Source organism: Pocillopora damicornis, chromosome 2, assembly GCF_964200805.1.
Source record: "Pocillopora damicornis chromosome 2, jaPocDami1.2, whole genome shotgun sequence".
NCBI lineage: Eukaryota > Metazoa > Cnidaria > Anthozoa > Scleractinia > Pocilloporidae > Pocillopora > Pocillopora damicornis.
Genome location: NC_142671.1, coordinates 32384957 through 32412217, shown reverse-complemented (window position 1 = coordinate 32412217; position 27261 = coordinate 32384957). Strand labels below are relative to the sequence as shown.

At 38.1% G+C, this 27261-nt stretch overlaps 1 protein-coding gene and 3 long non-coding RNA genes across 15 annotated transcripts; all 4 read left to right on the top strand.

Annotated features, from left to right (window-relative positions):
• Nucleotides 1–10793, top strand: LOC149050890 (uncharacterized). 12 transcript variants are annotated; one of them, XR_016184113.1, is made up of 8 exons: nt 1–428; nt 798–1012; nt 2046–2112; nt 6459–6671; nt 7315–7376; nt 8123–8217; nt 9781–9867; nt 10107–10793. XR_016184113.1 is itself a non-coding variant. In XM_089197924.1 (8 exons), exons 4-8 carry the CDS (start codon nt 2057–2059, stop codon nt 10124–10126), a joined length of 438 nt encoding a protein of 145 aa, XP_089054050.1. In that variant the 5' UTR covers nt 10–428; nt 798–1012; nt 1536–1572; nt 2046–2056; the 3' UTR covers nt 10127–10793. The 12 variants fall into 12 exon arrangements, 9 of the variants coding, with proteins under 9 accessions (XP_089054056.1, XP_089054057.1, XP_089054050.1 ...); XR_016184115.1 differs by having other exon boundaries at nt 7–428; nt 912–1012; XM_089197924.1 differs by lacking the exon at nt 8123–8217 and adding an exon at nt 1536–1572 and having other exon boundaries at nt 10–428.
• A 7085-nt stretch (nt 10794–17878) lies between these two features.
• LOC149050889 (uncharacterized) lies at nt 17879–18446 on the top strand. The gene is made up of 2 exons (XR_016183365.1): nt 17879–18080; nt 18355–18446. It is a non-coding gene; the product is annotated as an uncharacterized LOC149050889 (long non-coding RNA).
• Nucleotides 18447–19234: 788 nt separating this feature from the next.
• LOC149050888 (uncharacterized) lies at nt 19235–21509 on the top strand. Its single transcript, XR_016183364.1, has 2 exons — nt 19235–19790; nt 20858–21509. It is a non-coding gene; the product is annotated as an uncharacterized LOC149050888 (long non-coding RNA).
• Nucleotides 21510–22500: 991 nt separating this feature from the next.
• Nucleotides 22501–25762, top strand: LOC149050887 (uncharacterized). Its single transcript, XR_016183537.1, has 2 exons — nt 22501–22705; nt 23055–25762. It is a non-coding gene; the product is annotated as an uncharacterized LOC149050887 (long non-coding RNA).
• The last annotated feature ends 1499 nt before the right edge of the window (nt 25763–27261 follow it).

Here is a 27261-nt window from a genome sequence, read left to right as displayed (position 1 = left end):
GACATATTTAATCGCCGTAACTTCAAAATAACATCACTTGAGATTTTACTGAATTTAGAAAAAGTGAATAACTAGACGTACCTTCCTGGTACGCTTCGGCAGAAAATCAGGCTCGTTTGTTATCGCCAGGGGTATATTGGCTCGACTGCGTGCCAAAATGGTACGGTTAGGTGAGAACTGGGTGAAATATCTATTAGATCATGCAAGAAAGAACACGTGGATGATTGTCGCGAGCGCTGGCGCTGGCAAGAAGAGCGAGAGTTTTTTAACAGGCTGTATTTCAGTGCAAAGCAAAAAGGCAAAAAAGGTTATGAACTTCAGTGCCTTCAGAGGATGAAGTCCAACATCATATCACAATCTGCCGCTTCAATTAAACAATGGTCGAAAGTAAAAGTGAGGATTCTGTTACAACTGCAAAGAGAGCTGAGGTGAGTCTGTATGTGTTATCATTTCATCGGGCGATACGATCCTTTAAAAGTTTCAGTAGTCTTACTTTAAAATCTTGCTCGCGCTAAACAGGGCATGTGTTTTGCTGTGGGTTTTTGGTAGATGTTTGAAAGCTCTTCGTAGGTAAACAAACCATGCCTTCCTCGAGAGGTCGATTATCGTCGTGGACAAACTCGTAAGAAATACACCATTTGCTTGTTAGCTGTTAGTTCAATATGGCCATCGTGAAAAAAACGAAAAGTGATTGTGAGCAAGGAGCGTTTCCTTATAACTGACTATTTAATACGCAATCAGGTTTGGGGAATTTGATTTTAAAAGTGTTGCATTAATATGGCCAACTTTAATTACAGGAAAAGGAAAGTGGAAAGGGAGCATGCCTGTATGTGTCCTCAGCAAAAAGTTCAGATTCAACAGCAATCATCATCAAGAAACAGGAGACCATTAGGATTTATTGTTAACATTAGGAATCAAGCATTGCATCAGCTTCACAGTTATGTGCCTCCATGAGGATGGCTCTCATTGTGTTGGAAGACTGTGAAGAAAACAATTTCATTGAGACTATCAAGTAAGTATCCCCTTTGTTTGTAAGTCTTTCCACTCTTAAATACTTCATTGTGAGTGGTCAAATAAAGTTCAATTAAATGCATGATAACAAACACAAAAAATTATGCACTTCTGATAGGCTAAAAACAAGTGCATTTTTCATGCAGTACAAGTGCAAAGTTGATCAGAAACACAAGTGCAGATTATAAATAGTATGCTGTTAAAATTGTGAATAAGAGCTTGTAAATTTTTCAAAGACTACATGTGTACAAATTGCACTTGCCTTATGCTCTCTTGCAATTATGTTATCATTGAAAAATTTACTTGTGCTAACTATTACCAAATTGTTTTGAGGGGTTATTACATGAACAGGATTCCTTTAAAATGTTGTATGGATTACATGCAACTGCATGAGTTAGCATTGTGAAGATTTCACATTGCGGATTGTAGACAATAAGTGACAATAATTAAGAAACTTAAGGGTAATTTTCACTGGCTTTTTGAAGCTTTTAACTATAAATTCTCTCTGAACATTTTGCTTTCAGTAACTTTCCACTTGTTTGCTTTTCTATAGAAGTTGATGTAAGTGTTCTAAAGCAGTATTCATTTTTAATTCATAGGAATAAAAGTTTGAATTTGATGTAATCTTCGCTACACCTCAGACCAAAAAGCTCTGCTTTTTCTCCTTTTTCTCTCAACAGTTAGTGTCCTTTTCTTGTCTTTTTAACTACAGTGTAAGTTCTGCTAAAATTTTTATTTCAAGATTTTGTTGCACAAAAATACTTGGCTATAGGATGCACCTCAATTTCAGCATTAACTTTCCAACCGAGGAAAGAATTTTCTTGTAAAAACCATGTGCCTTAGAGCCAAGAAACTATGGTAAATTCTCTTTGAACATTTTGCTCCATTTCTTTCTACCAAAATTTGTCACTATGTATTTTGCGGTGTTTGTTTCCCAAAATCTGTGGAAGATTCTTTCTCTCCTGGACAGTCATGGCCTCAGTGGCTGTTTCAATGAATATACTTGGTCATCATAACCTATTTTGTTTCAACAGATCACCAAAGGATGATGATACAACAAGCACACACCCATTGTATTTATTTCTTCTGGACCCCTGTCAGGTAAAGCTGTTCCTTTCTCCCTGGTTACTTATATCACCATGGTAACTGGCCAAAGTAGCCCTCTCTTATTCCTTATTAAGGGTTAAAACCAGTTATAACACATGTTGGAAACATTGTGCCCTTACCAAAAACAATATGCACGGAAAATGTTTACCCGATAAGGGTAAATATTACCTGAATGGACCAATCAGAGCACTTTGTTTTGCACCGGGTAAAGTTTACATGACTGGAGTAAACTATACCTCTAGCAATTCGCAAAACAGAGCACTTGTGGGCTGTAATGGCGCAGGATAATTACATTCTTTCAATTGTAGCTTCCTAGAATCAAATTTCACAATTTAAAGGTGAAATAAGGTGCAAAACCGATCAGCTTTTGAATAGAATGGCATGCTCTTGGATTTGTTAAGATTCAAAGAGTGACATGGCTTTGTCCGCAAAGTCATGTTTGTTTTAGCGTTGTATCAAACATTGTTGACATGAAGGTGTCTTATTGAAAGGTTCTAGGTGATAAGTTGGCACACTAGCAAACCAGGCATGTAATCTAATTCCACAGCAATCCTAGCATATGTTAGCGACCTCGTTGGCGGCATAACTTGCAAGTTTGTGATCATTCATTGAGCTGCCAATGACAATCTGCACCATTACTTCCCTTTCCAAAATTCATTTTTCTTTACAAAGAGACAGAGCTGACCTCCTTGATCAGTAGCAAAAGAAGAGGCTCTGTAGAAATGTAGGTATTGTTAAAACTAATTTTGAGAAAAAGAGAGTGGTCTAAAATCTATTGTTTATTGTCTCATAATGATGAACCTATGTCATTGAAGCTTTACAGGCCAGTGATTTTCCATCTCTTCTCATTTTTTCCTAACGTCTTCCATGGGTTAATACAGTAATAAATTTAATGGCAGAAAAGTGTGGTGTATTGCATGCCTACCAAAAATAACAACCATACAGAGTCAAGGACATGTACACGTACATGTACATGTAGGCACAACTTATATATTTTGCCCCTTCTAAATATTGGTTCAAAGATTAATTTGCAGTGTGTTTTTGAATATGTTTCTTATGATACAGCTTGCAATTATATGCTGTTGCAGAAGGCAATAACAAAAAGTACAGTTTTAGTATGTAATAGCTTTTTTATATAGGGTAACTCAGCTGCAGTAATGAATAAAGGGGGTAAGTTTCTAAAGATACTGTGGTGCTGTGTCGGTGGGAGAGTATAGGAGGTAATTTAGTGTTAACAACTGAGTTAAAAACGTAAATTAGCCAGCGTAAAGGGTAAAAAAGCTGATGTTTCCAGCGTTAGCCCTTCATCGGAGCAATTCCAATCACTCTGATGTACTAATTAAATCTTTTTTGCTCTTGATTGTAGTGAGCAATTCTTTTTAGTATTGATTGACAGTTGTTGCAGTGCTGTTATGACTATAAATTTACAAGTTTTTCTGGATTCTGTCAGATACTTGATGCAAGAGCAGTACATTGCTGAGCTTGTGTTCAAATGCTTGACGCTGGAGTGTGATCTGGGAAGTGCAGTAAATTGCCTGATAATGCAACCAGGACAATAAACAGGTACATGTATCTATCGTGTAGAGTTTGATTAAGTCATGCTTGCTTTAAAATGCCTTACATTATTTTTAGAGTATATTCAGAGTGACAGTGAATTTTGAGTGGTGTGTTATGCCTTAATCCCTCAAAAAAGACAAAACAAAACAAAAGAGAGGGAAAAAAACCAGGACAGTTGTCAATTTAACAGTGGATTTCTTTTTTAAATTACCCAGCCAATTGGTATGTGCTTTCAGGGTCAAAAATTCATTCATGTTTTACTTTTACTACTGGTACTAAGCAATGGAATTAACTGCAAGCAAATCAAACCACCAAACCAAATTCTTTTTAATAATTGGTAGCTCATTTTGTGAAACATCTTGGTTCTGGTTCTCAGTTTCTTGCTGGACATACAACTTTTTTGAAGCAAACACAAAACAAAATTAAAATAATTTTAATTTTATGGCTCTCAACAACATTTTCAATATGCACACAGCTTCATTACTCAGTTATATTAATTATTATTAATTGGCTGTGTGCATATTGAAAATGTTGTTGGGACCCATACACAATAATTGGTCCCTTTGATAAAATTGTAAGGTCACTTGAAGATTTCTTAAAATGTTCTCTCAGTTATAATTAGGTAGATTTTACTTCAATTCAGCTCATTTCCTTTTCATTTTATTGTGACACGCAGTATAGCCCTTTTCAGTTTGGTGAATACTTGCACACCTTGCAAAACAAAAATATAATTTCCAAATAATAATGTGATTCATGTAGCTTTACAAGGGAGACATTGTCTTAAAAATTTCTTCAACATGTTGTTGCAGTTACTCCTAAATCAAAGAGGCCTGGCATTGTTAGAAAAAGGAAATCTGATGCAGATTTTCTGTCATCAAGGAACAATGATTGTGAAGGTATGATATTTGATTAACCCTTTTACTCCCATTAGTGACCAAGACAGAATTTCTCCCTACAATATCAATACAATATCAAGCGGACAAGTGATGAGAATGAAGAAAAATATCAGTTAGGTGATTATAAGTTGACTCAATACCAAATTCTCCAAACTAACATCACAAGAACTGTATGGCAGACAGTGAGGAGAAATTGCTAATTAGATCTCGGGAGTTAAAGGGTTAAGTGCTATCTGATGGAACAAGCTGCAAAAGGAGCCAATACATTTCTAACTTGCAAGCCTTTGAAAACTGCATACCATGACTTTGTGTTCTCTCGAAACTATAGTTTTCCCTGCTTATAACCTAGTTGCGTAGTTGTAGGTCAGAGTAAGTGGGCTGTAGTTGTAGCAACTTGTCTGCTTTATGTGTTTAGCACTTGTTTTGTAAGGATTTGATAATATTTTATACTTTATATTTGAAAAGTTTTGGATTTTTGATGTCAACAACTAGAGCTTCAATGTGAACCAAAAGTTGGCTGCTGACATAATGTACAGTACGTACTTACAGTATATGGGATGGAGCAACTCATCCTGCAACCTAAATGAAGCACTCCTCCATCCCTGTTGGGACTGTTTTGGTTGCCCTGTAATATTATGTAGTGTTAGTAGTACAATCATGCACTTGAGGAGAACTTTTGAGATTACTGGAGCTTGTGGTTTTACATGTATGTGATGGTCTTATGCAGTACAGAATCCCTCTAATTCCAAGTTTTAACCAGGTGCTACAACAGCAAGCCCTAAAGATTGGCAAATTCCAGCCTCAAATTGGGGTCTACACGCACCTTCAATTTTGTCATATTTACATGGCTATGACAGCTAACAATGTGCATATAATCACATTAATCCACTCTTGATCCCTTTATCACCTATGCATCAGCAAGACTAATCATGAGGAGAAGAGTGATGTGCCTATCCCAGCAAAGCAAATTTCATGGGGTGATGTGAACCACACACAGCTGCTGCCACTCCATCCATATCACTATTATCATCATGTATCAAATGGAAAAAGTAATGTTCATGTAAAGAAAGACAGAGGTGGCACAGAGAGCACCATTATGTCTAGTGGGTTTATGCAGAGTGATAAGTGGCAACCTTCAGTGGTTACAAAAGAAGAGGGCAAGAAGCAGGCCATGGAGGAAACGCCACAAGACATTTCCTCCACAAAACAAAAAGAGGCAAATAAAAGCTGGATGGCTCAAGTGCTAATTACAATGACAAAAACAATCAAGCTTGAACAAAGACAAAAGCTGATAAAAGTGATAAGAGATTAGCTAAGAAAAGAATGTGAATGCAGAAGTTGCACCCCAAGGTATGCTTTTTGTCAATTACTGATACCATAACTAAACAGTTTTCCTAAGATGCAAGACTGTACATACTACCAGAGCCTGGAGCTGACTTTTTATCCTGTTGACCAACTCATTGGTGACCCCCATCTCTAACTCAGATAATTTTCATTCACTGGTATACAGTTGTATGCAAAATTTGCAAGTGACAGTCCATGCATTAAGTAAATTACTCAATGTTTGAGCAAAATTGAAACTAGCTTCCTTACTAAATTCAACATTATAATAAAACAAATTATGCCTTCCTCGAGAGGTCAATTATTGTAGTGGACAAACTTGTCAGAAATACACAATTTGTTCATTAGCTGTTCAATGTGGCTAACGAAAAAATAACAAAAATTATCTGTGAACAAGGAGCTTTTCCTTGTCACTTACTATTTTTAAATAGTAAGTGACAATAGTAAGTATTATTATAATAGTAAGTTAATAAATAGGTAGTCAGGTTTGGTGAATTTTACAAGTGTAACAGCTGTATTAATATGGCCAACTTACTGTAATTACAGGAAAAGGAAAGTGGAAAGAGAGCATGCCTGTATGTGTCCTCAGCAAAAAGTTCAGATTCAACAACAATCATCATCAAGAAGCTGGAGACTATCAGGATTTACTGTTAAGAAGGAATCAAGCATTGCATTAGCTTCACAGTTATGCACCTCTGTGAGGATGGCTCTTATTGTGTTGGAAGACTGTGAAGAAAACAATTTCATTGTTACTATCAAGTAAGTATCCCTTTTGTTTGTAAGTCTTTCCATTCTTAAAGATTTCAATGTGAATGGTCAAGTAAAGTTTGACAATTAAATGCATGATAATATACATGAAAAAAATATGCACTTTTTATTAGCTGAGAACAAGTGCATTTTTCATGTAGCACAAGTGCAAAGTTGTAACACAAGTGCAGATTATAAATAGTGTGCTGTTAAAATTGTGAATAAGTGCTACACGTGTACAAATTGCACTTGCCTTATGCACTCTCGCAATTATGTTGTCTTTGAAAAATTTACATGTGCTTATTAACACCAAATTGTTTTGAAAAGTTATTACCTGAACAGGATTCCTTTAAATTGTTGTATGGATGACATGCAGCTGCATGAATTAGCATTGCAAAGATTTCATTTTGTGGATTGTGGACAATAAGTGACAATGAATATAAATTTCAGGGTAATTTTCACAGGCTTTTTGAAGCTTTTAGCTATAAGTTCTCTCTGAATATTTTGCTCCATATTTCTCCACCACAATTTGTCGCTATGTATTTCACTTGCTTCCCAAAAACTGCTGAAGATTCTTTCTTCCTTAGACAGTCTTGGCCTCAATGGCTGTTTCAGTGAATATACTTGGTCATCATAGCCTTTTTTGTTTCAACAGATCATCAAAGGCATGCAGTGAGCACACACCCATTGTATTTATTTCCTCTGGACCCCTGTCAGGTAAACCTGTTCCTTTCTCCCAGTAGTTACTTATATCACCATGGTAACTGGCCAAAGTAGCTTCCTCTTATTCTTTATGAAGGGTTAAGACCATTTATATAAGTTCTTTGAGACAGAGCCAACGTCCTTGACTAGTGGTATAAGAAGAGGCTCTGTAGAAGTGTAGGCAGTTGTTAAAACAAATTTTGAGAATAAGAGGGTGGTCAAAAATCTATTGTTTATTGTACCTGTAATGATGAACCTATGTCATTGTAGCTTTACAGGCCAGTGATTTTCCATCTCCTAATTTTTTCCTGACATCTTGCATGAGTTAATAGTCAGTAGTAAATGATAGAAAAGTGTGACATATTGCATGCCTAATGAAAATAACAACCATACAAAGTCAAGTGCATGTAGACACATCTTAGTATTAATTGCCCCTTTCTAAGTATTGGTTCAAAGATTTACAGTGTGTTTTTGAATGTTTCTTATGATATAGCTTGCCAATATATACTGTTGCAGAAGGCAATAACAAAAAGAAGTAGCTTTTTAAGAAAGGGTAAATCAGCTATAAGTTTCCTACATGTAGTAATTAACTAAACTGGTTACTCGTGGTTTGAACTGTTCTCAACAATGATTTGATCTTTTTGTTAATTCTTTTCTACTCCTGATTGTAGTGTGCAATTTTTTTAGTATTGATTGATAGTTGTTACAGTGCTGTTATATGTGTGACTATAAATTTACAAGTTTTTCCTGGATTCTGTCAGATACTTGATGTAAGAGCAGTACATTGATGAGCTTGTGTTCAAGTGCTTGACACTGGAGTGTGATCACCTGATAACGCAACCAGGACAATTTGCAGGTACATGTATCTATCATGTAGAGTTTGGTTGAGTCATGTTTGCTTTTTCATTGTAAAATACCTTACATTATTTTTAAGAGTATATTCAGAGTGACAGTGAATTTTGAGTGGTGTATTAAGCCTTAATACCTCTTTGAAAAGAACAAATTTCCGAAAAAAAGACAAAACAAACAAGTTCTTTTTAATAATTGCTGGCTCATTTTGTAAAACATGTGGGTTCTGGTTTTCAGTTTCTCCCTGGACATACAACTTTTTTGCAGCAAACACAAAACAAAATTAAAATTAATATAATTGAGCGATGAAGCTGTGTGCATATTGTAAATGTTGTTGGGAGCCATACACAGTTTGGTCCCTTTAGGAAAATTGGGTAATTGTGAAGAAGAGCTCCCCAAAAAACCTGTCGGCCGTCTGTCGGCCGACTGTCGGCCGACAGTCGACCGACAGTCGGCCGACAGTCTACCGACAGGTTAAGAAAAAAGAAAAAATTGTGTTAAAAACGAACAGTTAACGTGACATAACAATCCGTAATGGTGATGTATGACTCGACAGACTTCACCTACTTACCGATCGACGGCAAAGTTGGTAGTATGTAAAGAAACGTTTCTTCCAAAATGTTATCAGATGCGTATAGGATATATCACTTGCGTAATTTACAACACACCAGACAATCTAAGAATCGCATGGGAAGATAATTTAATCGAAAACTCGGCCAAAAACTCTGAAAACCATAAGCTACGTATCAATACAAACACTTTCGTTCAAATCGCCCAACAATGCAACGCGGCCTCTTATGGTATGTTAAGTATGTATGTATGTATGTATTTGTTGCTAGCATCGTAATCTATCTTGCAGGTTTGGGATGAATTGCTATTTCCAATTTCAAGTTTAATAAACGATACAACTGTGAATCTTTTTACTCGTTATGATAATTGATTTAGGCGCGCGCCGCTAAAATCACGATTCTACGAGGGAAGTATCTTGTATATTTCACCACTCACAAAACGGCTCCTTTAGGAGCCACCAAATTTTGAAAGTCAATTGTCAACATATTACACATGTTGGATGTTGTATCAAGCGAAAACCGAGAGAAAATATTAAGGTTTGTGTTAACGTTTCACGGACAAGCTACCGACAAGCTACCGACAGGTTACCGACACATTACCAACAGTCGGCCGACTGTCGGCCGACTGTCGGCCGACAGGTAGCCTATATTTCAGGCAAAACCTGTCGGCCGTCTGTCGGCCGACAGTCGGTCGACTGTCGGCCGACAGGTTTTTTGGGGAGCTCTTCTTCTCAATTACCGAAAATTGTAAGGTCAATAAGGATTATCAATGAGGATTTCTTAAAATGTTCTTTCAGTTACACTTATTTAGATTTGAATTCAATTCAGCGCATTTCCTACATGTATTCATGTTATTTTGACATGCAATATAGCTCTTTTCAGTCTGGTAAATACTTGCACACCTCGTAAAACAAAAAATATAGTTGCCAAAGAATAATGTGATTCATGTAGCTTTACAAGGGAGACATTGTCTTAAAAATTTCTTCATAATATCGTTGCAGTTACTCCCAAATCAAAGTGGCCTGGCATTGTAAGAAAAAGGAAATTTGATACAGCTTTTCTATCATCAAGGAACAATGATTGTGAAGGTATGATATTTTATTAACTCTATTACTCCTGTTGGTGACCAAGACAGAATTTCTCCTTACAGTATCAATACAATATCAAGCAGACAAGTGATGAAAATAAGGAAAAATATCAGTTAGGAGATTAAAAGTTGTTTCAATACCAAATTCTCCAAACTAATATCACAAGACCTGTATGACAGACCGTAAGGAGAATAATTTTGATTCACATCAACGCTATTAATGTTATTGCTTCAAAAAAGGATTTTTCATCACTGGATAAAGTCACCATTTCCTTGGATGACATGGAGGAGAAGGTCATGGAAGTTCTTACAAATGAAAGAGAAGCTTTTGGAATTAGGGACAAGCAGTCATGAAAGCTTTTATAAGCAGAATTTTCCAGAGTAAATGTCCACTGTTATTCGCTTGCTCTAAAAAAGAGTCTTAATATGTAAAGTAATCAATAATTATCAATTTTACTACTAACAGTGCATGTAACAATACCAAACAGAAAATCTCATGTTGGAACTAGTGGTAACATAGAGGATTGTAATGAAATGTTTTGTAGACAAAATAGTGAGGAAATCAACATTGCAACAGTCTGGTATTTACAGTTTGAGTAATTTTTTAATTACTAATTACTTACCCAAGAGCTTTTTGGCAATGATGAAATTGATGTATTTCATTTCTTCCTCTGCATAGTTATCAATTTTTAGACCCTACAGCTTAATGAGTAAAGATGCACATCTATTCCTTTCAAAGCTCGATCCCAAATAGATGCAGCTGACTTCTACGTTAGAGGTCACATAAGAAATATACACTAAAATTCAATAAAGGTTTTTTTTTATCACAAGTCTTGTGATAAAAAAAAAACCTTTATTGAATTTTTTAATCAATATTTACATGTATACTTATCAAAGTTACTGGCAATAAAATTATTCTTGTGATAAGAATTTTGGTTCTTTATAAGAGAAAGTGCGATCAGAGGAATTAAGAGTGTGACAGGTCATCTAAAACAAACATGTCAAGTACAAGTTTTAAATTACTGATTTTGAAATATGCTGAGGCAGTCTGACTTTGCACTTCAGAAGTTTGCAAATACCAGATCAACACCAAGGACCTTTAGCAGTAAGGAACTGAGGCAACGCCGAGGAAGACGTCACTTAAAAAATGTATTTGTATTTTATGTTAAAATTTTGCGGATGGCTGGGTGTGTTCACGGTTTCTAACGACGCTTCACTGAAACTTCAGCATAACGTATGTGAGCCGCTTTGAGTTCCAAATGGAAACTTATTTTAAAGCTTCCGTTCACAGATCAGGCAAGTTTTGGTGATTTCATTTTGTTTTTTATAGGGCAGCTAAGTAATTTACAATGGTTTAGTAGGTACCTACTGATCAGCTATTATTTTGCCAACTGTTATGATATTTTGTTTTGCCTTGTCCTTGTTGCCATTGGCGTCGTGGTTCGCGTTAAGGTCCCTGGTACTTACCCTGTAAGATAAACTTGGTCGTAAACTTTGTCGTCAAGACAAACAAAAAGTGCTTGTGTTGTAGAAGTAATTAGAGTTTTGGCGCAATTTTCGCGGCACGAAACTAAAGTCGGTCACAATGAAAACAACAATGTAACTATTTGGAGGCTCAAAAGGTTACGGTCTGTAAAATTCAGCTAGTTGCTCATAAAATCCCCTTATGACAAACTTTAGAGCAGTGATTCATAAACCAAAGTTGTCAGACCACATGTACATTTTTTTCCTGCCGCAGTGATTGGATCAGTCTCGCAGTGCGAAAGATATATAAAAACATTAGAAGAATGAAACTGGTCAATTCTCGTCAGTGGCCGCTCAGCAGTTACGGTCTTTTATTTCAAACACGAGGGTTGCGACTGGCTAGAATGCTTACCGCTCCGTTGATATTGCGTCATAAGATCAAAATAAAGCCGACCTCCACGAACGATTACGATGATTTACCCCTATCGATTATAATTCTGGCTACTGCAGTGACCTTAGTGAACGGCAAGTATCAAATTCCAGCCGTATGAGCTGTTCAGAGATGACGTTTCATCGATAGAGATCATGTTTTAATCGAATACCTTAAATTTATTGGTCTAAATTTATGAAGGAATGAAAACACCGAAATCTATATTGCTTGCATTTAAACATTGACTTTTAGTCAGCGGTAAACCCATCAACCGAGATTTGTATTTCATATTAAATCGAACAGTCCACGAAGTCAAAAAAGAGCGTCCCCAATGGCTATTCGGGATCCGGGATTGGTCTTATTTAAAGGCCGGGATCCGAGAATTTAGTGTAAGAAGGGGGCGAGATGCAGGAATGATGTTATGCCGGCGGAACAGGGGAATCGGCGATTTTAAGGGGCGAGATACGGGACTGAAATAATTACTTGAACGAACCAAGAACGGGAATGTCCGTTGACGAGAATTTTTGATGAAATTGATCGGACTGGTCAGCGACACTTCAGTAATTGCGCAGGAATGAAAATTCTATCAAAAGCGAAGTTGCCAACTTACCAAAAATCCTTAACGGCCCAAAGGGTAAGGTGGCATCTAAAACTGTTGCGTCCATTGAATTGCTTAACGGCGTAACGAAAAGAGAAACTCCAGAAAGTGTCGGAATTATATCGATGTGGGGCTCTTAACCCCTTGAGTTGCATGACACTAGACGTGGAGGATATTCACTCAGTTATGCATCACAAATATAAACTTTTCACGGTGTTAGATACGCAAGAAAGTTTGGAAATGCAGCCAAAGAAAGTTTAAAGAGGCCAACCCATCGGGCGGCGTACTATTTTAAATCCTTTACCAGAACATGCCATTGTTCTGTCGGCCATACAAGTAATTTAACCGTTACCTCCTGTACTGGATGGCGCCACAGAGCATACAGAAGATGAGGGACTGGACATAAACATTTGCTGCAGCAGCAACAAGAGCTTTAACTCCCCCGTGGTGCCTCTATCAGACAGACATTCAGGCGGGCGAACCGGTTAGCCTCGAGCGTTCTGACTTCGAGGAGTCGCAAGAAAACAGCGGGAAACAAGACAAAGAGGAAAATGGGGCTCCGGCTTTGGTAGAAGTATTCGCTTCAATAACAGAATTGTGTTCAGGTAATTTTTCTTTATTTCCCTTGCTATGACACAAAAGGATTCCCGTCACCTTCAGTGTTTTATGCAGTTGTTGAGATTGTTATGCGACATTGACTTCTTTACTTATACGCTTGTGTGTGATTGAAGTTAAATCCGAAGGAAGTCGTTACTGTGAATAGCGTACTTAGTTCGTGCAAAACTTCGAAAAATTCTGAAATGAACAATGTCATCATTTTGGTGAAAAGAGATAAACTTACGCCTTACGGTGACCAAAGACTTCAACGGAGCAATGCCGGTTGAGCAAATCACCAGCAACCGAAGTTTTTAGGAAATGGACTAGGAAAACATTTTTATGATCAAGATTGGCCGGTATAAGCCGTCGGAATTACGGTACTGAGAGAAAATATTAGTCGGGATCGCGGGATTGAAGAACCTTGTTGGATACCCTCAAGAAAGCATTGATAACGATCATTAAACAAACATCCTCAAGCAAAAACACGATTCTTTCTCATAAACCTTACATGAGCCCATCGAGTGAACTCGCTGTTTGAGACGTGCACTTGATTTCTACCCACAGAAAACTGCTCGGTAGAAAAAAGAATCGGGGTTTTGCGTCAAGCGAAAAATATTAAAATATTGCAAAGTAAATTACAAACGGAAAATTTAAACCTGATGAGGTCAACTACCTTTTTATTAATTACAATGACTTAAAACCACCGATACTTTCAAATCGGCACTCTAATCCCCACGGTATCAACGAGCACTTTTCATTCAACTAGTTTGTTCTAGTTTTCACCCTATTCCCAACAATAGCGCAGTTCCATTTTCTGCATATAAACGCACGCACAGCCCACAATTCGTCCATTCGCTCTGACGAAGCGCTAACGCTCGAAACTTCACCTTTCAAACTCTTAACGGTGGCCAATCTACGTTATCAACTCAGTTAATATTCAATTGTTTTTTTTCTCAGTTCGTGAGCGGGCGGTATTCTACAAATCCTGCGATCTAATTGGTTCCAAGAGCGGGCAGTATTCTCCTCATCCGGCCCGCTCACAGCGGGCGGTATCCGATCCTTTTAAAAAAATGTTTCGAAGTTTTCTTGGAAGCCTTTTAAATCACCTTTTAATATCATTACGCAAATAAATATGTTTTGATGAAACCTCTCTCTTTCATCTGCATTGCTCTTGTTTTCTCTACCATCTACTTGCTCATTAATTGTTCAGTTTATGGAGAATCTTGTCGTACTTACAGCCTTTTATCATTCAGGTTCTTTTCGCAACCATTTGTTAGGTTTTGGAAAAAAATGAAAATGTTATTTACCAGCCAAGGTCGGTCCGTATTGTATACCGCCCGAGGCCCCAGGCCTCGAGCGGTATCCAAGACAGAGGGCACAGTTTTTCCCAATAAGGACCTCCCGTCCAGTGAATAACATATTTAGCATATTAATTGATGCGCGCGCTTCCATGAGTACTTAACAAATGCGCTGACTAAGGGGCTATTTACACGGTACGACTTTGTCGCATGCGACAAGCTTACGACAGGCTTACGACACGAATTGTTTCGTGTAAATCAAACCTACAACTCGCTTACGACTCTTAAGTCATGTCGTAGGCCTGTCGTAAGCTTGTCGCATGCGACAAAGTCGTGCCGTGTAAATAGGCCTTAAGAACATGTTAATAAAAGCCAAACAATGCAGGAAGTTGGAATAAAATAATATTTTCAAAAATAATTTAATGACTATTTATGCTATTTGAATTAAATAAGTTATTAATTTCAAAATACACTTGAAATAGTTTGATTAACAAAACTACCTAAGTTTAAGGAAGAAATGAAGGTGAAACCTTTAAGTGGAGCGCTACGGCTATGGCATCGGTAATACTTAGGGGCTGCTTTTTTTGTCTGTGATTTCTGCAGTAAAAAGGTGGGAACTCATTTTCTTTGTCAACCTCCATGGTTGCCATTACTCTTTGACATTTTACTGGCCGACAATGTTATAGTTTAATCGCACAACTCACTTTGGCCCCTCGTGCAAAAATAGAAAAACAAAGCGAAAACGAAAGCAGGGCAAAAAGGCGATTCGAAGAATCCGGCAACGGCGTGAGCGCGTGCGTTGATGATTGAATCATGCTCAACGGATGCATGCTTGCGTATGCCACTTTCTCTCCTTCAGTTTTGCGTGCTGCGTTAGAAAATGTTTCTTGATGGAATCCAGGCACATCAGTCAAATGAAAGATTGTGCACCGTAACGCGTTTTGAAACCGAGGCAAATGCCGCTGGGAGAGAAGCGAGTCAGTCTGTTCGAACCCAGTACTGGTCAGTGGATTTTCTGTAAAGTTCACGTTTGTTGCGTCATAATACACTAGGCCAAGGAAAATTCAACGGCGTTTCCTCGGTGCTAGGTGAATTCGGGACGCAAAAACAATCAAAAAAACTCTTTCATATGTTATAATGGATTTCCAGGGCTGTCACGGTGGTGGTAAAATTTGAGGTAGCGTAATCGTTTGCGCTGCTTTGACTTGTATCGCTTTGTAGTCATGTTAAGACTGTAGCGACTGCCCAAGGCAGACCGAGATCTGACTTGGAAAGTCTGACTTGAGTTTTTTGCAAACATTTCAAAAATTGTTAAGCTACATAAATATCTTTGTTTTCAAAGCCACCACTTGGAAGCCCCAAAGCATATGGCGCTGTCTTTTCCGGCAAGTGTTGTGTAGATTTTCATTATTTCTCCTTCGAGAAACATATCTCAAATTTAATTTATAGTTCGAGGTAACAGCTTGCACCTGATATAGGAGTGACTTCATTATAGAATAATGTCTGAAGAATTTGGGTCTGAAGGCCAGAATGGCAAAGCTAAGGAAAACTGCTCAAAGGTAATTGTATATGAATAGTGGAATCAGCAGAAGCAGCAGCTGCAGCACACACATCACTTTTGTATGGAATGTCGAAAAACCAAAACCAAATAATCCCAATGGCCAAGCGAGACAAAGGGAGCTACCACAAGGAGCCGATCAGAGCCCAAAGTACAAATAGGGAGATTCTCTGAAGGGCAGGTTTTATGAGAATTAAAACAAAAAAAAACCCATCGCAAAAACATGAAGATGTTCATACATTCAAATTCTGAAATGTGTCTTCTCTGGACCTTTTCCTGTTTTCGATAGACATTAAAGCCGTTAGTCGCTATTTAGTTCTTTCATTTATGTCTAGTCTCCAGATTCAGCTGAAGAGAAAGGCTTAATCGGGTAAGAAAACGTAAAAAATCAGTTTTACACATGTACTTTGAACCTGATAAGAATCGCTGATAGCAAGTGGGACTTAAAAAGTCCTCCTCCACTGTCAAATAGAAGACAAAGCACTGAGTCATACGACTTTAAGAGGGTCGCGATGGGGCGATGGCTTTTACGGCCAATGGTTAAAAATTTGGCCAATTTACGAATAACGGCTAACCAAAAATGACACAAGATGACACGCTGTAGGAAGAGACAATTCTATAGGGCTAGAATTTTTACGACTGACGATTAAAATTTATCAATCACTACGGCTAGCAGCTAAGTTTTTGGCCGTATTACGGCTAACGGTTGATCTAATTGAGACCCTCCTTTAAGGTAAATTCAGACAATTCCAGCAGCCATGGTAATGGTCTTAGACTTAAAAAGATTATATGGAATCCAAAAGGGAAATGGATAGGCGTAGCTGGTGAAAATTTGAAGAGGGAAATTCGTTCAATTCGTATGAACTTGAAAAGTATCGGCTCACACTTTTTCGTAAGTATTTAGAATGCTTGAAAATGATCCTTTTTGGATTTGTGGTGTGAACTTGCTAATATTGTTTTTGCTTAATATGGCTGACAAAGAATGAAAACACATAGAACATGAACTGATTTTCTTTGACATAACTCGATCGTCCACCCTAAATCTAATGTTTCGTTTTTATTTTAGGGATTTTGGTGATACTGTATAAAACGTATACAACAGGACAACTTTGAATAAAGACTGTATTCCAGAATAACAATGTACAAGACAGCTTTCACGCATTCCTTTTCATTTTTCTTTTTAGAGTTTTCATCAAGAGTTCAAAGTTCAATTCGTGGGGGGTAAAAAACATACAAAAATCCACGTGACACTCTCGGTCCAGTTTTCAACAGATACCTTATTCATGTTCCAACACATTTTTTCGTTCATATAACTGACGACTGACCCTCAAAACGATTTGCTTTTCTATCATCGTATCATGCTAGCAGAAAACTTCACAACAGATGAAACTGGTTCAATGATAGTAAAACCCAAAGAGAATGATAAAGTTTGTCACTTCTTGAGGTCTGTCCAGGCATTATGGGTAAAATGCGATGAGCTTTGTATTGTGCTGCAATGTGAGGTATGAATGGATTAACCGATAGTCATGAAACGGCTAAAAGATTAGCCCTTAGGCGTAAGAATGACGAATTTTAACCGTTAGTCGTAAAAAAAAAAGTTAACAGTAAATTATTTTTTCGCTAATTGCATTGAAAGAAATTAAACGTCAACCGGAAAAGCCATCAACCCCCCCCCTCCCCAATTTACTGAGATCCTCCAATGTGGCTTGTACAGCCAATCTTTGAACAGCGAAACGCGATACTGACCTGGTGATTCTAGATTCTCCCTAAGATCACTGACAACGAGAATGATTTCCAAATTAGAATTCAGAGGCGTTAACATTTACTCAACTAAGAACCTTGGCGTTTTCTTGTCGCGGCTTATGTATTTGGCGCGCTTAAATTTTTCTAATTCCAAAAAATGAAAGTAGAACAAGAAATTTTCAACATCAAAAAAAGAAACATATTAAGTAAAAAATATCATCTACCTTCCTGTTTTGGTGGGAAAAATAGGCTTGTCCGTAGAATAGCTTTTGCTGAATCTTGGAATATGTCTTTGGTTCCACTCCTCGTGTCATCCTTCACAGATCTTAGAGACGTCAAAGGACAAATCAAGTGCGGCCCAAAACACTACAAAAAAGTGAAGGGAACATCTCAAGCATTAAGTCAGTTCCCTCACCTAATGGTTCAAAGCGGCCAGAGTTCTTATGCAGCAACCATACTAGTCCAGGAGCACACCAGTGAATATGATTTGGAGTGTGTAGAAGTTCAACCGACAAGCGTGGAAAAGGTAAGTGGTTATTTATGATACTGACGTAAAGGGTGCTTTGTAAAACCAAAACCTCTGTCATTTCATGGGTAGAATGAGTGATCATGTAATAGGTTTCATCAAATGTTTTCTGTGAGTAGAACTTATTCTCCTTTGCATGGCCTGTCTGCTTCCTTTCGCCAGCAGGTACAGGCATACGAGTTTACTCCAGATGTAGGAAAAGAAAAGCCGAAACATTTCATTATTTGACTGGTACTGATTATCACAAAACGGTTATTGACTATACTGATTTCAGGCTTCAAAATGTCATGAGCTGACTTTAATCACTGAACCTAAAGGGGACAAAGAAGAAGGTAAATCATACAAATGGTTAGACTGATTAATATTTCTTAACAGGTTCGCTAGAAACTTAGATTTCTGGCCATCGAAAACAAAAAAATAATATTTCCTTTAGCCAAGAAAGTCATTTTGTAAGGTTCCTAATTGATCAAAAAGCCTTCCGAGAGATGGAAGAAGGGTATTGAGATTTTCCTAAGACAACAGAAGGTGGCGATAAAAACTACATAACTTTAAGGGTATACTTCTTTAAATGTATGTACCGAATTCTTATTTTCCTTTAAAGAGTAGATATCATTCAGTCTTTTCTTTAAACTAGCGCTTTGACACTTATTTAGACTTTGATTTAAGTTACTTGAAATCACTCTCAAATTTTTTAAGGCCTGTTATTGACTTGAATAGCAGTGGTCACCAAATTAAAACCAATAGCAAATTGTTTATGTTTTATTTCAACAAAGCGTTAGTCGCGTGCAATAATACCAGGCTGTATTGGTTCTTCGTTATTATTTGGCTAATTTTTGTGCCGATGTCGAGCTTACGCCATGGGTATGTGCAACTGAACAGCTGCTGAAGCCATTTAATTTGTGCATAAGTAGCAAAGGCCATATCCACCAACTCGCAACAAAAGCCACAAAATTTAATTTTAAGTCCCGGTGTAAAAAAAACTGTAATTATCTTTGTGCTAAACTCGGGAAGTAGAATTCAGCTGAATAAAATGAAACTTAACACTCATAGGTCTCTTCAGTGTTGTTCCATACACAGTGGTGTGATATCGATTACTTTCATCAAACCAGAAATGAAATTATGGCAAATGAACACCCCCAAGTCACACGAGGAGACGTTTACCAGAATATTGACTTCCAGAGGTAACTAGCTGCAAAGTATCTACAATGGTATACCATGCGATCGAAATGTATTACAGATATGATTCATTTCCCGGAGAGATGTTTGTTTTGACACTGAAACCATTCACAATGGACAATTATATAATAAGCTCGAGATCTCAATCGCTTGATAGTTGATGAGGTCGACGTCCAAATCGTAAATCGGCAATTGCTTGAACATAGACGTCAGAGTTTTCACAATGAGGACAATGCAAAGGCGTATCCATCGCGGCTTCAATTTCCCGAACAGTCGTTGAAAAACCTGAGAGAAGAAGGCAGTTTATCTTCGCTCAGACACACCTCAGAGGCATTTAGGTCTCGTTCTTCGTTAGCGATGTCACTTGTAGATAATTACGACAGCCAAATTTGTGATCAACATTTACCGTCCCAAGAGCCTCTTGAAGCTGAAGAAGTGATGGGTCACTGGGTAAATCGCAATCGAAGACAATCTATATCCAAACAGCCGTCATTCTTGATGGTCCAAGAGGTCGACGAAGAAAACGAAGCTAAGGTGAGAGTAATGATTTGAGTTTTTAGAACTTTACCAAACGCTTAGTAACTACACTACGAGCAGTCCCTCCTTTTCAGCAAATTCCGTCGCGCGATCAAAGGAGAAAAAAAAAAAGTGAGGCCACTCCCCGTGTCCTGTGGCGCGCCACTATCAATATTTTTACACCGTTCTTTCTCCTGACTCGTGCGACAGACTTCGTGGAGGAGGATGGACTGCTCGTAGTCTAAAAAATTACCAGAGTTGATTTCGAAATCTCAAACATTAGCCGAACTGGTAATTTTAAAAAAATGCGATTCCAGTTAAGGTTGATTGGTAATTTAAAAAAGTGTGACTCTAGCCGAGGATCGTGCCTCCGCCGATTGCAGTCGAACCTGTATAAAGTGGCTCCGTATTGAGGAAGAAAATTAGGATTAACTCAAGAAACTTGTGAAATATTTAAACCGGCACCTCTGGCTTCATCTCTACCAAAGACGGTAATTCCCGAGGGACGTCAGCGTATTTTGTACTATCTCTTCTCCTAAGCAATTCTGTGTCTCTTATTAAGAGGGCATTAAGTGGTCAATTATGACATAAGGTGGCCTTTTTTATAGTTTTGTTATAAAACTCCCTATCAGTGCAACCTGTATTAAGCGGTCACCATGTATTAAACGGTCAACTCACCATTCCCGGGGATGGCGGCTTAATACAGGCTCGACTGTACCACTAAAATGATCTACCCATTGAGCTAAAGAGAGCTCGTTAGTGAGTGGGGCTATAACAGTTGGTTCATTTGTCTAATACGTGCCCCATATAATGCTAAATGCATGTTACGTCCTAGGTAAAAAAAAAAAACATAGTTCTAAAAATTTTTTCATAAGACTCCCTGAGCTGTTTCTCTTGTGAACGAGTTGCTGAGAAAGTCTTGAGTTCTCACGAATTGGTAAGATTTGAAAAGATATAAATATAACCAGTAAATAACACGATCGTAACAAAAATTTTGCTAAATTTTTATGAGAAGAAGAGAAGAAGAGGCCAACCCAGTGGGCGGCATACTATTTTATATCCAAATTATTGGTATCCCGTACCAGAACGTGCCATTATCCTGTCGGCCATACAAGTAATTTAACCGTCACCTCCTGTACTGATGGCACCACAGAGCACACAGAAGATGAGGAACTGGACATAAACATTTGCTGCAGCAGCAAGAAGAGCTTTAACTCCCCCGTGGTGCCTCTATTCAGGCAGGCGAACCGGTTAGCCTCAAGCGTTCTAACTTTGAAAACAGCGAGTAATAAAACAAAGAGAAAAATGGCACATCAGAGTGCGATTCCTTGCGTGATGATGTTTCCGGCTTCAGAAGAAGTATTCGCTTCAATAACAGAATTGTGTTCATGTGATTTTTTTATATTTCCCTTGCTATGACATAATAGGACTGCCGTCACCTTTAGAGTTTTATGCAGTTGTTGAGATTGCTATGCGTTTCTTTGGTATTTACCTCTCTTTACTAAGATATTGGTGTTTGATTGAAGTTAAAACGGAAAGAAGTCGTTGCCTCGACTAGCGTACTTTATTCGTGTAAAACTTTGACAACTTTTAAAATGAGCGATATCATCATTTTGGTGAAAAGAGAAAAACTTCCGCCTTACGGTACCCAAAGACTTCAACGGAGCAATGCTGTTGAGAAAATCATCACCTACCGAAGAGGCCCTCTTACGTTTGGGAAATGGACTAGGAAGGCATTTTTTAGGTCGGGATTGGCCGTATAAATCGTCGGAATTACGGGATTAAGAGAAAATTTTAGTCGGGATCACGGGATTGAAGAAGAAAGCATTGATTACAATCATTAAACAAACATTCCAAGCAAAAACAGGATTCTTTCATGTAAACCTTATATGAGCCCATCGGGTGAACCCGTTGTTTGAAACGTACACTTGATTTCTTCCCACAAAAACTGTTCGGTAGAAAAAGAATCAGGGTGTTTTGTCAAAGCGAAAAATAATAAAATATTGCAAAGAAAATTACAAACGGAAATTCTAATTCTAATAAAGTCAGTTACCCGTTTACACACGATGAATTCAAACCACCGACACTCTTAATCCCCACGGTATCAACGGGCACTTTTCATTCAACTACAGTAGTTTGTTCTTGTTTTCTCTTCACTATTTCCCACCAATAGCGTAGCTCCATTTTCTGCATGTAAACGTTCTCACATCCCACAATTCGTCCATTCGCTCTGACGAAGGACTGGTGCTCGAAACGTCAGCTTTCAAACTCTTAACGGTGGCCAATCTACGTTATCAAATCAGTTGATAATTAATACTAAATTACCATGTTAATCTATGCGCGCTCTTTTGTGCAGTAAAAAGGTGGGAACTCATTTTCTTTGTCAACCTCCATAGTTGCCACTACTCTTTGACATTTTACTGGCCGACAATGTTATAGTTTCATCGCACTACTCACTTTGGCCCCTCGTGTAAAAATAGAAAGAAAAGCGAAGACAAAAGCAGGGCAAAAAGGTGATTCGAAGAATCTGGCGACGGCCATGTGAGCGCGTGCGTTGATGATTGAATCATGCTCAACGGATGCATGCTTGCGTATGCCACATTCTCTCCTTTAGTTTTGCGTCCTGCGAGAGAAAACGTTTCTTCAGGGAAGCCAGGCACGTCAGTCAAATGAAAGATTGTGCAATGTAATGTAATTTTGAAACTGAAGCAAATGCCATTGGGAGAGAAGCGAGTCAGTCTGTTCGAACACAGTTCTGGTCAGTGGATTTTCTGTAAAGTTTATCTTTGTTGCGTCATAATACACGAAGCCATGGAAAATTTAACGGTGCTTCCTCGTTGCTAAGTGAACCCAGGACGCAAAAACAATCCAAAAAACCCTTTTACATGTTATTAAGGATTTCAAGAACTGTCACGGTGGTGGTAAAATTTGAGGTAACATAATCTTTTGTGCTCTGCTTTGACTTGTATCGCTTTGTAGTCATGTTTAGACTGCAGCGGCTGCCCAAGGCAGACCGAGATCTGACTTGAGCAGTCTGACCTCAGTTTTTCGCAAGCATTTTAAAAATTGTTCTGCTACATAGATACACTTTTTAACCCACCGCTTGAAAGCCCTAACGCAAATCGCATTTTCAACCTGTTGTATTTGTAGTTTTTGGTTTTGCAATTTATGAGAACTTCATCTCGTTTGCTCGAGTTTCAATTTTAATTCTCTTCAAGTGTTACGAAGATTTTTATTATAGCTCCGTCGAGAAACATATCTCACATTTTCGTTATAGTTTAGGGGAAAAGTTTGCACCTGATATAGGTGAGACTTCACCAAGAATATAATGTCTGTAAAATTTGGGTCTGAAGGCCAGAATTGAAAGCTGAAGAAAGCTGCTCAAAGGTAATCGTGTATGGATAGTGGAATCAGCAGAGGCAGCAGCTGCATCACACACATCACCTTTCGAAGTCAAAAAACCAAAACTAAATAATCACGGTCTATCACAAAACGGTTGACTATTCTGATTCCAGGCTCCAAAACGAGAGCCGACTTTAATCACTGAACCTAAAGAGGACAAAGAAGAAGGTAAATCATAAAACTGGTTAAACTGATTAATATTTCTTATGGGAGAACCATCTTTAGAAACCAGATCATTTCCATACCAAACTTTGAAAAAGAGGATAAATATTAACAACTTACCCCATTATGAGATTCCAAAGAGTAACCTGAGAATATTCTTCAGCTGTCTTCCGAAATGGTAAAAATTCAGTTATGAACTCCTTCATTTTTAAAACAGCGTTAACAGGTTCGCACTTAAAACCACGAAACGTAGTTCTCTTGTTATCGAAAACAAAATCATAAATTTTAATGCAGCCAAGAAAGGCATATTGTGAGATTCCTAATTAATCAAACGGCCTTCCGAGAGATGGAAGAAAGGGTATTGAGAAATTTTGCTAAGACACTAGAAGGTGGCAGCCTCCATGGTGGGGTATTAAGCACATTTGAGGACAATTTTGAAAGGTCAAACCACGCACTTTTGAAATCTCAAACGCAAATAAACTCAAGATGACACCTTGTAGAAAGAGACAGTGCTATTGGGACTTTGACGCCCAACAGTTAATTTTTTGGCCGTAGTACGGCTAACGGTTAATCTCGTTGAGACCCTCCTTTAAGGTAAGTTCAAACAACTTCAGCAACCATAGTAACGGTCTTAGACTTGAAAAGAATATAAATGAAATCCAAAAGGGAAATGGTAGGCGTAGCAGGTGAAAATCTGAAGAGGGAAATTCGTTCAATTCGTTTGAACTTAAAAAGTGTCGGCCCACACTTTTTCATGAGTATTCAGAGCGCTCAAAAATAATCTTTTTTGGATTGTGGTGCAAGTTTGCCAATATTTTTTTTGTTAATTTGGCTGACAAAGAGTGAAAACACCATATTCATGTTCCACCTTATTTTTTCGTTCATACACTGACGACTGACCCTCAAAACGATTTGCTTTGCTATCATCATATTATGTTAGCAGAGAGCTTCACAGCGTATGAAACTGATTCAGTGAGAGTAAAACCCAGAGAGAATGATGAAGTTTGTCACTTCTTGAGGTCTGTCCAGGCATTGTGGGTAAAATGTGATGTGTATTGTATTATGCTGTAAAGTGAGGGTATGAATGGGTTAACTGATAGTCGTGAAACGGCTAAAAAAATAGCCGTCAGGTGTAAGAATTACGAATTTTAACCGTTAGTTGTGATAAAAAAAGTGAACAGTAATGTACTTTTTGCTAACTGCATTGAAAGAAAATTAAACGTCAACCATAAAAGCTATAAACCCTTCCTCCCCCCCCCCCCTGAGATTCTCCAATGTGGCTTGTACAGCCAATCTTTGAACAATAAAATGCGATACTGATCAGATGCTTCTAGATTCTCCCCAGTTACGATCACTGACACCGGGAATGATTTCCAAATAATAATTCAGAGGCGTCAACATAATATTTACTCAATTAAGCGCCTTGGCGTTAACTTGTCGCGGCCCGTGTATTTGGGGCGTGTCAAATTCTTCTAATTTCAAAAAATTAAATTAGAACGAGAAATTTCCAACATCAAAGAAAGAACATATTGAATATAAAATATTACCTACTTTCCCGTTTTGGTGGAAAAAACGGGCTTGTCCATAAAATGGCTTATGCTGAATATTGGAATATGCCTGATGGAATATGCCTGTGGTTCCACTTCTCGTAGGCGTTTCAGATCTTTTCAAAATTAATTGTGGTTTTTCCTTATTTACCTTATTTCCTAATAGTCATGTTTGGTCTCTAAGTCCTCATAAGCATTTCCTGTGCGTCGAGTATCGCCTTTCACAGATCTTAGAAACGTCAAAGGAGGAATCAAGTCCGACCCAAAACACTACAAAAGTGAAGGAAACATCTCAAGTATTGAGTTAGCTCCCTCACTTAATGGTTCACAGCGACCACAGTTCTTATGTAGCAACCATACTGGTCAGGAGCACACTATGGAAGCCGTAGTGGTGCAAAATTCAACCGATCAGATTGCTGCCAACATCAACATTTATTATTAAGGTCAACGATAAAATTTGTCCAAATTCAACAGCTAATATCAATATCGACACTCCAAACACACCAGATCCAACAATCGAAGTAACTCAACATCAACACAAATTTTCCTAGTCTGCAACCCCAGAGAATCACGTTAAAACCAACACGGTATAAAGCTTCAAGCTCAACAACAAAACAGGTTCAACAATTTGGGTGCGAACGACTGGAAATGGCCGAGGGATCTTGGGACTTATATTTTTATCCCGATTCCAGCAGTCACCATATTTAGCAAAGCTACCACTCTTCACTCTCGTAGATGTTGTATAAACGCGATAACTTGTTCCCAAGATCTCTAAGTGGTTATTCATGATACTGATTTAAAGGGTGCTTTGTAAAACCAAAACTTCTGTAATGATATCTCATGGGTAAAATGAGTGATCATGAAATAAGTGTTATCAAATGTTTTCCCTGTGAGTATAAGTTAGTCTCCTTGGCACGACCTATCTGCCTCCTTTCGCCAGCACGTACATGCATACGAGTTTGCTCCAGATGCAGGAAAAGAAAAGAAACATTTTACTGGTACTAATTATCACAAAACGGTTGTTGACTATTCTGATTCCAGGCTCCTAAATGAGAGCCGACTTTAATCACTGAACCTAAAGGGGACAAAGAAGAAGGTAAATCATACAACTGGTTAACTGATTAATATTTCTTATGGGAGAAGCATCTTTTTGTCCTACTCAGAACCCGCTCCGGTTGAGCCCGAGGGATGGGTTCGAACATGAAGCCTACCTGATATAGAGGAGAAACGTTCACGAGGTCAAGAAACGATGCACAAAGTTAAAGCGTCTCCATCGCAGCCTTAATTTCCCCAACAGTCGTTGAAAAACCTGAGAGAAGAAGGCAGTTTATCTTCGCTGAGACACACCTCAGAGGCAGTTACGTCTCGTTCTTCGTCAGTGATGTCACTTGTGGATAATTACGAGAGCCAAATTTGTGATCAACATTTTCCATCCCAAGAGCCTCTTGAAGCTGAAGAAGTGACGGGTCACTGGGTAAATCGCAATATAAGACAATCTACATCCAAACAGCCGTCATTCTTGATAGTCCGAGAGGTCGACGAAGAAAACGAAGCTTTGGTGAGAGTAACGATTTAATTTTAGAATTTTACCAAGTGCTTCGTAACTAGACTTTTCGGCGAATTCCGTCGCGCGATTAAAAAAAAAACAAAAAAAAACAAAAAAACAGTGAGGCCACTCCCAGTGAGGCCACTCCCAGTGATCCTTGTGGCGCGCTGCCATCAATATTTTACATCGTTCTTTTTTTTTAACTCACGTGGCGGACTTTGCTGAGAAGGAGAGACTTACCAGAGTTGATTTAGAAATGTCAAACACGAGGTAACTGACTGGTAATTTTAAAAATGTGACTTCATGCCAGACAAGTTTGACTGGTAATTTAAAAGATGTGACTCCAGGCAACGATCGTGCCCCCGCCGATTACAGTCGAACCCGTATTGAGTGGCACTGTATTGAGGAGGAAAATTAGGATTAACTCGGGAAACTTGTTAAATATTCAAACTGGCACCTCTGCTTCATCTCTACCAAAGACAGTGATTCCCGAGGGACGTCAGCGTATTTTGTAGCATCTCTTCTCCTGAGCAATCCTGTGTCTCTTATTAATCCTTTAACTCCCATGAGTGACCAAGACAGAAATTCTCCTGACATTATCAAAACAATATCAATCAGATAAGTGAGAAGAATAAAGAAAAATATCAATCTGGGGATAATATGTTGATCCAATACTAAATTCTCTGAACTATTATATGAATTGTATGGTTGACAGTAAGAAGAATTGCAAATCTGATCTGGGAGTTAAAGGGTTAAGTGGTCATTAAGTAGTAAATATTCAATAGAGTGGCCTTGTTTATCGTTTTTTTTTATAATACTCCGTATCTGTGGA